Source organism: Antedon bifida, chromosome 10, assembly GCF_963402885.1.
Source record: "Antedon bifida chromosome 10, ecAntBifi1.1, whole genome shotgun sequence".
NCBI classification, from domain to species: Eukaryota; Metazoa; Echinodermata; class Crinoidea; order Comatulida; family Antedonidae; genus Antedon; species Antedon bifida.
The window spans coordinates 251,033-263,866 of NC_136235.1; the positions used below are offsets into that span (position 1 = coordinate 251,033).

Sequence of the window (12,834 nt, forward strand, 5' to 3'; positions counted from 1 at the left end):
ATATTTGTACTGTATTGTCAAATGGTAGTTCATCCTTCCCCATCGGTTACGAGACCGATTTTCTATTTGTTATTCTCTGTTCTGTATGCCATGTATGTTGTCACTTGGCATATGTTTAACTAATACAACAAACAATAAGTCGCATCTCTTTTAACGCAATTTATTGTAAATAAATATCAGTACACTCAACTGTATCAACGATAATATGTCATGTTAGTAATTAATATACGACGTAATATAATATTTTGTTAAAATACATACACTACTAGTACAAAAGATACGTATACAAACTTTAGCCTTTTATACGAAAGAAATATCTTTGGTAAAAGCTTGACGTTATAAAAAACACTAAACATGCCATGCAAAGTATAAATTTAATTACTTTTTAAAATTTGACTACGTTGTACAGTAAGAAATCTCCAGGGTTCTATAAAGCACCATTTCGATACATGGAATGTATGTATACTGGTTGATGAAAATAGTCATATGGCCGAGCGGTTAAGGCAGGGGCGCCGTTTACCGTACCTAAAGAGCCAACAACAACATCGGCAAGGGTTCGAGGCCGACTCGCTCCTAGTTCTGGTGGTGGAACAAGTCTTCTCGGATAAGGACTATAAACCGTAGGTCCAGTGTACACAGTTATAACCTGTGTGTACTTTAAAGAACCCAGTTCATTATTCGAAGAAGAGTAGGGGGTTACCCCGGTGAACTGGTTCACACAATAGCCCCTGTATCAGGGGGATTACCACCTATCTGATAGGACAGTGATTAATTCACTATTGGTAATCCTTGGCCACATTGCCTAAAGACATAAAATAAAATAAAATAAATAAAAATGGCAAAAACAAGTTAAATGTTATGTATTTGTCCCATTAATACAAACACGAACTCTCTTATTGCACCAGCCATTATCACTGCAGCTATTTACTGCTCTTCCACATCTCGTCACTATCTTTCTACTCAATATTTGAATTAAACAATTCTAATGAGCTAAATACTAAGTATGAACTTAAACATGCACCCTGTGTCAATACAAATTGGGCATCTCGTCACTTTCTTTCTACTCAATATTCAAACTAAACAACGAGCAACATGCTAAGTATGAACTTAAACATGCACCCTGTCAATACAAATTGGGCATCTCGTCACTTTCTTTCTACTCAATATTCAAATTAAACAACGAGCAACATGCTAAGTATGAACTTAAACATGCACCCTGTCAATACAAATTGGGTATCTCGTCACTTTATTTTTACAAATATTTTAGCTGAATTCACATTGAGTGCTTTGATCGGTTGGTAATTAGTAATCTCAGTAACAATGTTTAACCTAAGGCATGCAATTCTATTCTATTAATTTCTTAACAAAACAAACATCAGTATAACAGTGTTAAAAAAGGCTAAACAAAATATAAATGTTTAAACAATGTAGAAATGGTCTTTCCACAGTTTTAGACGATCATAACAGAACTCTTTGTACTAAACATCTAATTGCCTTCCTCTACAGCTTCATATGGCAAAGCATTTTGATTCCTCTCTGGATCATTCAAGCGTGAAATACGGACAAGTGGATTGGCTTTGATTTTACTGTGAACATATAAAATATATAATGTTAATCAACAAAATCCTAATCATCATCATTTTTTTTTTGCCTTAAAGTATTTATATTTAGTTATTTATTTAAATTTCTGCCCAATACAAACAAATATAAGGGCAAAGAAAGACCAAACAGGTACTAAACACCTTTGCTAGTTGGTCAACTCAAAACAAGACAAAAAAAAAAAAAACTTATTTACGATCTACTATTACAACGTCTACAAGAAATTTACCAACTTGATACATTTCCACATTGAACAAATTTAATGTTGAACTAAAGTAGTTTACTCCTAAAACAACCTATAGATGAATTTAAATTGCACAATTTGGAGTGCAACTTGTTCCAAATAAGAGTGATATGAGGATTCTGGATATCAGAATATGAATGAAGGCTGAATTGTAAAAGAATTCTATTGTTCTACTACTACTAACTAACTGTAAGCCTACTGCATGTTAAACATTTTAAACTGCACTGTTAACATACATTCCAAACTGCCATTGTTTAATTTAGTTGGTATCCTAGTTGGTTTTTAAAAAAGAGCTTAGGTCTACAGTATTACCTAATTGTATTTAGATTCTTGCTGCTCAAAAATCCTTTGGCTAACGTTGATGTTTAAAAACGTAAACCCACTACCAACAGCATTTGTTTATGATTTACTTGGTTGCATGCAATAAAATTGGTCATTAGCGAAATTCTCCGCGATAAGTTATAGAAAATATTTTCATTAAATATTTATTGATCCTATAACACTTTTACTAAAACATGGATGACAAAATTAAGACGCAAGATCTTAAGTGTCCTCATTACCTCATATCAAGTGGAGTTAAGAAAATAAACTGGCGCATTTTTTGCTCTTTGGCAACTTTCAACATCAGGTCCATGCTTATCTTGCGATTCACCATGTCCTGGCAGAAAGAAAAACAACAAATGTACAACATTCTTGCATTCATCAACATGTTGAAGGAGTACAAAACATACATTAATACAATCTTACCATGAAAACATCAAACTCATCCAATGCTCTAAATGGCGATTCCATTGATTCCCATAATGCCATGATGAAGCACACTGTTGAAAAAGATCTTTCACCGCCCGACAATCCTCTCATATCCTTTTGTGCTGACCCTTGACCTTGATGTGGATGTACCTAAAAAACAAGAAAACACCCAATTAATTCTGTGAAAAGTAATTGCATATTTCTAAAATTGTACGTAAATTAGGACTGCTAAATAATTCATAGTGATTTTGATATAATACATCATTGTTTTTCCTGGAATTTGGTGAAAGGGAGAAGTCCTGCTTAAGTTGTTTTGGCTTTGTCTTTTTGCAACCTTTTAATTTGCAATGAATTTTCCAACTGTTATAAAAAATTTAATTTTTTAATTTTTACAAGATTTGTTATCAACATACAGTACCTTTTATTTTACTGAAATACCTGGATTTATCATAAATATAATATAAACCTTATTGTGTGAATATTGTTCTCACCTTCAAATCAATGGTTCCCTCTGAATGATTGAAGGTTACTTTGCCTTCGTATCCTCTTTCGTTCATCATTGTTATAAAACATAATTTTACACTAACAACAATTATCTTACGAAATTGTTTATATGTACGTCTTCTGTCCTCTAGACAGGCATCAAGTGCCTTGGATAAAAAAACAGAAACTATTTTCTATAATATATTTAACAACATTGAAAGAGAACAACATTTCACCTGCCTTTTTACAATAGAACTTTAGGTTCTTGAGGACTGTGAAATGTTTTTTTTATTGTAAATAGTTTTATAAATTTGTTATTTGCAAGGCAGGTGCAATTTTGTCTCTTTCTATATGAGGACTCACAACAATATGTAGTTGTCGATCTTTGTGGTCAAACGACATCTTTCCACTGTAGCCTCTTTGTGATAGCATCATCGCAAAATAACACTTAGCTCGCATAGCAACATATCGTCTAAATTCAAGGTATGTTTGTCTTCTCGTTTTTAACAATTCTTTAAGTTTCTAAAATCATAAAATACAAAAATAAAACTCTCTAAAAATAATAGTAATATAGTAATTTTGTATTGATTAATCGAGTATTTTAATCATATAAAAAAATAAATCGTGTGTAGCACCTAGAATTTTTACCCAATGTTGGTGCATATTTTTAATACATATTTATATATAGAGGGCTAACAACAAAAACAAATTTGACTCACTGATGTAATTTTAGTGAAGGAAATTTTTTTGGAATCTCTGACTGAAGTTGATAAACAAATTGTTGCTTAACGGTTCTACATAGCCTAAATATCGAAGTTTTCCAGAAATATATTAGCACTGCGACCAATAAATAAAGGATCTATGTTTAATAATGTTAGGCTAGAGGGTATGCGAGTCAACCCTTCAATAGGAAAAAATAATTGTAATAATTTGGTAAAAAATTATTAGTCAAATTATAAAAATTGGGAGGATTTTCCCAAACAGAACAATACTATGAATATCTTATATGTCATATTTTGTGTATCTAATTTTATACATTTTGTATATAATAATTGTTTTATATTTTTGTATATACTGTACATTGTTTATTATCAATTTATTTACTGTTAACTTAAGTTATAGTAATCTTGTTTACTTTAGCAGCCCTGACTAATTCTCCTCTGTTTATGTTTATGGTTTGTTTGTTAAATAAATAAGAAATATGCGAAAGCATTACAAAAAATGATAAAATTGTTATGGAACGTCCAGATCATGTCGAGATTAGTTGATTAATGGATACGGTTCACATTCAAGTAAAATTTAAAATTATTATTTTAGAGTAAGTTAGATTAGTATACAAATATCCTATACAGGTTTACAGTGATTAATTAGATATTTAAACAATTATTAAAGAAAAGAACAAACATAAACACATAGAAATGACGAAATTAATGTCAAAGTAGAGTACAGTGCACATTTTGCGTCATTCTGATTTGCTAAATGTCGGTTTTGTCGCGATGATGCTTTCAGAAGAAACAAGTTGAAAGATAAGAAAAGTTGTTGTGCTCTTTGTTGGTTATTGTGGAACATGTCAATTGAAAGGTATAACATAAAAAAAGCTAAATTTGCTTTTGGACAGGAAAAAGAAAAAACAAAGAATGACATTAACCTCAATCAATACTTCCATAGTATTTATACAGAATGACACCAAGTTTAGTTTTTCCAGAATGTTCCTTTCATCTCCATTAGTAACACACATACAGTTTAAACAAATCCATCACCAGTCAAATTGTAATTATATGCAGTACAGTTTAGTGCAGTGATAATATTATACTATAACTTGATTATTAGAAAATGTGTGTTTTGTTATTACAGTGTGTGCATTATAAAGTAAAAAAGGATTCCTTATTTACAGTGAATTGTATACAGATTAGTGAAGTATTATACATATTTAAACCTAATTATTAGAAAATGTGTTTTGTTTATTAGAATGTGGGCATTGTACAGTTTTTTAACTTACCGTTACAAATGCTTTAAATTGCTTCATTTGAGTAATAATTGCATAGAATTTATTCTTTGCATCGTAATACTCTCTTGTTATTTGTTCTGGGTCACCACGACTAAAAAAAACAAACAATTCTCATCTCAAAATATGTCCTGTAATAAGTTTTGTGTAAACCAAGAAGGTAGTGGTGTTGAATCACCAGAACTATGGAGAGAGGCAGTTGCGAACCCATCACAATCAAAGCTGTAGATATTGTGTTGATAATTAATAATTTTTTTTTAATAAAATGGTTTCAAAAGCCTACAATCACAGTACTGTGCTGTTTCAAAGACCAATATGTTAAAATATTAGTTTTTATACATGGAATTGTACCTTTGACGTTCCTTTTCAATTCTTCTAGTAATCTGGTGTATTTCAGAATCAATGTTCTGAGCCTTCCTCTGAGTAGGGATTCTCTCCGCCGATATCTTACTTGCTTTTTCTCTTGCACTCTGAAAAAAGACAATCCATAAAATAAAATGTGAAGGTGTAAATGAATTTCTCAGTTCTTGTTTTTGTGACTGTCTTTGTCACCAACTATGCTTAAAATTCAACTGAAAACAATGACAATATATAAAAGCATGATCTCATCTGAACATACCTCAATCTCCTTTTCTTTAGCCTCCACTTTCTGGCTTAGATCAACGAGTACTTGCAGGTGCTCAGTTTTCTTGTCTTTGTAGTGCTTAGAGTGTTGCTTAGCAGTCTCCAGTTCTGTGAACTTCTTCTTTAAGTCATCCTACAAATAGTTTTATAGTTGTATTTTGAGTCATTTTTTATTTGGAGTCATATTCATTTTTATGCATTGTGACTCCATACACAATTTCTATGTAGGTGTACAGTATTATTATACCAATAATTAAGGACTTTTAACAACTAACCTGTTTTGCTTCAATATCATTCACTATGCCACCATATTCATCTGCCTTCTGTTTCCAGTTTTGTTGCAGTTCTTCTAGTCTAGCATGCCTGATCTTGAATTCTTTTTCTTTTATTTCAAACTCTTCTTGCAAGGCTCCTATTTCTAACAAATACTTTTCAACTTCTCCTTCTAAAGTACTCACGTCCACATTTGCTGGCTCTTCGGTTGAAACTAGTTCATTTATTTCCTATTGAACAATAACAAAATGGGAAACAAAAATAAGACAAAATAAAGAAGTAGTTTTTCTTAAAATCCTATTTCTAGTAATTCTAATAATAACTAATTATTAAGTAAAACAAACTTGCCATTGATAACTGGCTAATCTTGGCTTGTATTTTCTTGCAATGGACTGCTAAAGATTTCTCTTGCCCTTGTGTTTGTTTGAAACGGTTATTTATTTCCCTCATCTGTTCCTGTATCACATTTCCACTATGTTTAATCCCTTCTATTTCATTCATTGTCTCTCTATAGCAATAAACATAAATATATCAAAGTGTTTATTGTAAATACATCACATGACCACATCCCTTAGCAAGACAAAAGTTTAATTTGTTTATTTCAACATGCAAAATCATGCATGTGACTTACTAACTACAGTTGCACTGTTTTGGTATTAAAATGTATGTAGTACCAGTACTTTTTTAGGGCAATGCTTGTTGTAGAGCATGTTACCTGACTTCATCTTCTAAGCGAGCCTTAAGTACTCGTGCTTTAGTTTGGTTTGATGCATACGATCTTTGGTTTTTACCAGGATAAATTTGGTCACCTTCTAAAGTAAAGCACTCTTTACAGTTCTGTGGTGGTGACAAAAACATGTAGTCTCTTGCCTGCCTTCCACTCTCAATTAAGATTACAGATTCAATGCCTCTCTATAAATAAAAAACACAAATACTTAGTAGTGGAGCTGAAGCTTGGTACCTTCTAATCCAAAGGTCTAGGGTTCAATCCTGACCTAGTGCTAATCACCTCCATAATCCCCACTATGGTTTATAATCACTAGTTTATAGGGAGTTACCCCGGTGTACTAGTATACACAGATTGTACGCTGTTTAAGGTCACCCTCTATAAATAAGGTAAAATAAAAATAAATAAATATTGGCAATTGGCGAGTTACAACTGTTGGATGTGTATGAAATAAATAACAAATATTGATAAACCCAGACAGGTCCTTTAGGTCTTACCTGATCAATCAAGCAGTTAAAGACATCAGCATCTTCAACTTTAATCTGATCCAGAAGGCAGGGAAACTCAGTTGAACGAACTTTCATCAGCCCACTATACTTATTGTCCTAAAAAAATTAAAATTCAAAAATTGTTGAATTAATGTAAAAGAACAAAGCTGGTAGTGTTACTTATTGTTAATGAGAAGTTGCACATATAAAATACAATAACTTACCTCAAATGACGACACAATAACAACAGGTTTATAGCTATGTGGGATGACTCGCTGCATAATTTGTTTTAATGTCTTTTCGTCTTGATAGTCATGACAAATGTAAGCATACACCAAACTTTTTAAACAACACTCAATTGCAAGTGCCCATTTCTCATCCACCAATGAAATATGTGATCCTACAGAGTATAAAATAGAGCATAAATATCATTTATAATTATAAAATTCTTTCCATGTCTTTACTTTTTCGCACTGTTCGCAGTTTTTATAATTTATAATAAATAGTAAAATTAATATATTATTATTTATTTCTGCTCCAATGAGAAGTCTTCCCACATCTCCGCTTGAGCTGCTGAGCTTAATGAGGTTTTACCAGTGATTCCTATTCCTTTCAATTTCTTGTAGGTTATTTCTCTATAGACAGCCAATTCTTGTGCTGCACCCTTGTCATGTATTATAAGTTGTTGTTTGTGCCTGAAAATTGAATAAAATAAATAAAATATAACCATACCTATAGGTCCTTTTGGCTTTCTGTGAAAAAGTTTATTCCTGGTAGCTTTGTTGATCTCTTCTAGTAGTCGTGGTGTGTGATCCCCAAATATTTTCATATGATTAGCTTGACTTGATTTTAAACGATTCAGTTGAACATTCTGATCTCTCAAATTCCTTGATATTTCTTCTTCTTGTTGCCTTTATCAAATAAAATAACTTAATATTTATACAATTTACTAATAACTTCTGTATATGTTATTTTGCTATACCCAATTGAGCACGGTCTCGTGTGACTAAACTGACTGAGCTCATGTTTATACCTCAATTGAGCACGGTCTCGTCTGACTGAGGAACTAAATTGACTTAGCTCATGTTCTTACATACCTTAACTGACTCAATTGAGCACGGTCTCGTCTGACTGAGGAAGTAAACTGACTGAGCTCATGTTCTTTATCAGCCAATGTCTTTGAGAAACTTTCCCTTTCTTCTTTCTTCTCTTCAATTGATGCCACTCGTAAACGTCTTTCTTCTTCATAATCTTGATGAGCTCTGTTAGTAATATTATAAATTCTATAAAATGTACTGGTTAGATTATTTACTACAACTCTCGTCCTAGAGTTATATTTAAGGTCTGCAACAATATGGTTGAATTGTACTGGAATAGAGGTTGCATGGTCTCTATCAAACATTATTGGATTAAAGTATGTCAATTTGATACACAATTAACATCATCAATTTAAGTATACTACTCTGTAAACAAAATGTCAATTGGGATGTGTATTATAAATAGATTATTAAGAACTACTACTGTTTCAATGTACTTTCATAATCTATAGTTACAGTCAGGGCAAAAATGGCTTTCTAGGAGATTTATCATATAATCTATATTGTTTTCACAACTCTTGTAACATGACCACAGTGCCGATTTTGACATTTTTTTTACTTACGTGTTTTGTAGTTTTGATATCTCATCTTCTAGTTCTTTTTTCTCATCATTCAGTGTTCTTAATGTACTTCTTGTTTGTTTTAAGTTATTCTGAATACTTTTCAAGCCTGATTTCTCTTCATCACGTTCTTGTTTGGCAAGGTCAAGATCTGGTTTCAAATCCTCCGCCATCTGTAAATGTTCCTGCAACGATGTATCAATCTCCTGGTACTCAGCTTCAACTTGATTCACCTTCACTTCAGACTCTTCTACTTTCTGATCAAACTTTGGAGTTCTGTTTTCTTCTTTCTTTATATCTCTGATTATAGGATCTAACTGTTTCTCAATCACTGTAACTTGAGCCCAGGCAGACATCTTGATTAGTTCTTCTTTCTTTTCCTTCAGTGCATTAAGAGCAGTCAAATCTTGAAACTTTTGTTTCTTTTCTTGAACGTCCTTTTCAAGTTCTTCCAGACTCTAACAATTAGGATAAAATTAGATATTTAACTAAGAAAATATTTCCAAAGCAATTCAAGTTATATTTTAATATTTAATTACTTCTTACATTTTAAATATATAGATACTTACTTCCTGTTTACATGTTAAATACACAGATACTTACTTCCTGTTTACATGTTAAATACATAGATACCTACTTCCTGTTTACATGTTAAATACATAGATACTTACTTCCTGTTTACATGTTAAATACATAGATACTTACTTCCTGTTTACATGTTAAATACATAGATACTTACTTCCGGTTTACATGTTAAATACAGATACTTACTTCTTGTTTACATGTTAAATACAATAGAGAGGTTTCGCAATCTTACGAATACGATAACGAAAACGGATACGTCACGCACACGTATTCGTTTTCGTAAGCCAGTAAAAATCTGTTTCGCATGGCAACGAAATATTCAGGGCGCCGTCCAAAATATGACTGCGGTAAATTGAGCGAAGCGCAGGTACGTGTTGCTTAGTGCTTAGCTGCCTAGGCCTAGCGTAACATCAAAGCGAGTGGGGACTTTAAAAACTGCTATTTATCAAAATTGACCAGGCATTTTACTAAACTACTTTAGTAAATTACCTTCAATAAATCTATAATTATATTATAATCATGAATCATTCCTGATTCAAATGCAAAATGTGCAAAATAGATCAAAAACTATACTCGTTTTGTAGTTACGAATATGACTGGTGATATTCGTCAAACACGAATACGCTTTACGGATATGAAATGGGGATCAGCTCAAAAGTTTCAGAATGTGTGACGTATCCGTTTTCGTTATCGTATTCGTAAGGTTGCGAAACCTCCCTATAGATACTTCCTGTTTACATGTTAAATACATAGATACTTACTTCCTGTTTACATGTTAAATACATAGATACTTACTTCCAGTTTACATGTTAAATACAGATACTTACTTCTTGTTTACATGTTAAATACATAGATACTTACTTCCTGTTTACATGATAAACGCATAGATACTTACTTCCTGTTAACATGTTAAATACATAAATAGATACTTACTTCCTGTTTACATGTTAATGTTCCTTCCATGATATCCTTTTGCTCCTGAATTGTGTTGTAATCATTTGTCATTTGCTGAAGTTGTGTTGCCTTCAGAAAAAACTGGAATATAAATATTAATATAAATAACAAATATTATCAGTATTTGTGGCAATCAGACAGGATAACTTAAAGGCAGACATGCTATAATAATCATTTAACATTGAATACTGAGCTGCAAGCACAGACTACATCGAGTCAACATTTATACCTTATAGCGGTCAGTTGGTAACTTTGATTGAAGAAAGTTACGGCTCGTGTCCTGATTTAGAATTGAGACTGGATTGTCCACTTGTATGTTGAATTGGTCAAGGAGGTGGGTGAGCTCTTCCTTCTTTGTCGATACAACTGCACCTTTCTCACTTTTTAGTTTATAAAACGACTGACCATCTTGATTAATTCGACGTATCACAGTCACTGAGTTGCCGTACAAGTCATGCTTGAATGCATCCGTTCCCTGATTGCTAATTTTGATTGTAATTTCTGCATAACTGAAATTAAAATATACCTCTAATAATGTAATATAACTGCATATAAAAACTTAACTATGTTATACAAGTTTTAAATATATTAAGATTACCTTTTTTGATTTTTAACAAAGTTTTTCATAGATGATCCTCGTCCAGTAATATTAGCCTTTCCTCCTAAACCTACTACCAAAGCAGTCAGAACAGCACTCTTACCACCTATAATACAATTTAATAACAAAATCATATATTCAGTATTAAACTCATAAACAACATAATTCACTTTACAATAGGTAATTACAAGTAGTTGCAATGACATCAAATAGTTTTTTTCCCAATATTTTAAAGTTCTATGTTGATTGATATATGAAATATAATCATTATACAGAGTGTTTAGAAATATCTTTCATTAAAACAAAATTTTCTATTTGTTTCATTCCAAATACCATTTTTGTATTTGTTGAGGTAACAAAATATAATTGTATTTTGCTGTTTTGCAATATTTTAGACACACAGCAAACGACAGCACATTTTTTAGTTGTAATTTAATGATGAAATAACACCACCAACATTGTATATATCACTTACTTCCATTTCTACCAACAACAAAGTTGACATTTGGACCAAACGAGAAGTCTAAATGACCATGACACATAAAGTTCTTCAGTACTATCCTCTCAATAATTCCAACTGAATTACCCTGAAAGAAAGTATTATTCTTATTAATTAATAAATTGAATTCTAACTTCTTACAATGGTTATGCCATACTGCTTCATTTCTCCACTCCATTTTTTTTTCAGTTACTAGGCTACTACAATATTGAAATAGTGAATAAAATCAACTTAATATTTCATCATTCATTATTTTTCCTGTGAGCCAATGAGTTAATTCACATCTTATCACCTGGTTCAATTCAATTAATTTTTGTCATAGGAAGGCTTGAAATTATTCAATTCTGTTATGATTGCAATTTATATATTGATATTTTAATTTTAAATACTATTTGCATTTCCCTAACAAATACCACTAAAATTGAAAAAAAATTTGAATCAGACAAAAAACAATCAATATCAATTAAAAGTTAATTAAATCATGATTGAAATAACACCTCTTCCTCCTCTGCATCCAAGTCTGGGTCTGGATCACTGTTGTCTCCCTCTCCAGTTTTGCGTCTTTTTCTCGTAGGATCACCTTCACCATTTTGTGATGTCCGTTTCACAACTGACATTTTTATCTGTTTAGTAATGTAAAACCAAAGAAAAGCAATGTTTAATATTGAAATAATACTAATATAATAATGTGTAAATACTAAAAATAGCCTAGGCTAGATCATAATTATAAAGTGGAATAATAAATAATTGGCACTCTCATTCATTCGCATAATCTCAAGTCTCTCCAGGCGCGGCTAAGCCTAAATGTTGGCCATCACTAGCTAGGCCTAGCTAACTTCACTACTACACAGGCCCAGGCACAACTCGCAACCTAGCCAGCCAGCCTAGATAGAGTAGAGGGCCAGACTACTAGGTAGGCCTAGTTAGCTAGGGCCTAGACTGGCCTAAACAAAGCACACCTCTAGCCTTATATTATGCTACCAATGCTATGTACTGATTTTTAAATAGTTAAATCTATAAGTGAAACAAGCATTAGGCCTAACACCACAAAAAACAGTACTTTTTAACGACTCTTTCCAAAGTCCACAACATGCGGGAATTCAATTCATCCATCCACCATCATCAAAAGTCAATAGATCAAGCACGCCCCCTCTATTTTGGTAACGTGTTGGCGTTCGCGCCTTTTTCTTCTTTCCCCTCATCATCAGGCGCGGCAGCATCATCCGGCAAAGGGTGTGGTGGTAACGTCAATCAAAACATCAGAGGGCGATAATCGGATTTTGGCAATATATATTTAAAATAATTCCATGGGGGCCTGGGGCCTATTTATTAAAACAGACTGTAGCAT

At 32.2% G+C, this 12,834-nt stretch overlaps 1 protein-coding gene across 3 annotated transcripts; it reads right to left on the minus strand.

Annotated features, from left to right (window-relative positions):
• Positions 1-154: 154 nt before the first annotated feature.
• LOC144853858 (structural maintenance of chromosomes protein 6-like) lies at positions 155-12,607 on the minus strand. Of its 3 annotated transcripts, XM_078711710.1 has the most exons (22): positions 12,547-12,607; positions 11,984-12,109; positions 11,463-11,574; positions 10,988-11,093; positions 10,619-10,898; positions 10,369-10,470; positions 8,854-9,308; positions 8,291-8,455; positions 7,926-8,104; positions 7,418-7,593; positions 7,203-7,310; positions 6,694-6,890; positions 6,327-6,486; positions 5,981-6,208; positions 5,701-5,838; positions 5,433-5,551; positions 5,076-5,175; positions 3,440-3,598; positions 3,085-3,243; positions 2,591-2,743; positions 2,404-2,501; positions 155-1,586 (listed from the first exon to the last, which is right to left on the minus strand). In XM_078711710.1, exons 2-22 carry the CDS (start codon positions 12,101-12,103, stop codon positions 1,487-1,489), a joined length of 3,414 nt encoding a protein of 1,137 aa, XP_078567836.1. In that variant the 5' UTR covers positions 12,104-12,109; positions 12,547-12,607; the 3' UTR covers positions 155-1,486. The 3 variants fall into 3 exon arrangements, with proteins under 3 accessions (XP_078567836.1, XP_078567838.1, XP_078567837.1); XM_078711712.1 differs by lacking the exon at positions 3,440-3,598; XM_078711711.1 differs by lacking the exon at positions 3,085-3,243.
• Between the last annotated feature and the right edge of the window lie 227 nt (positions 12,608-12,834).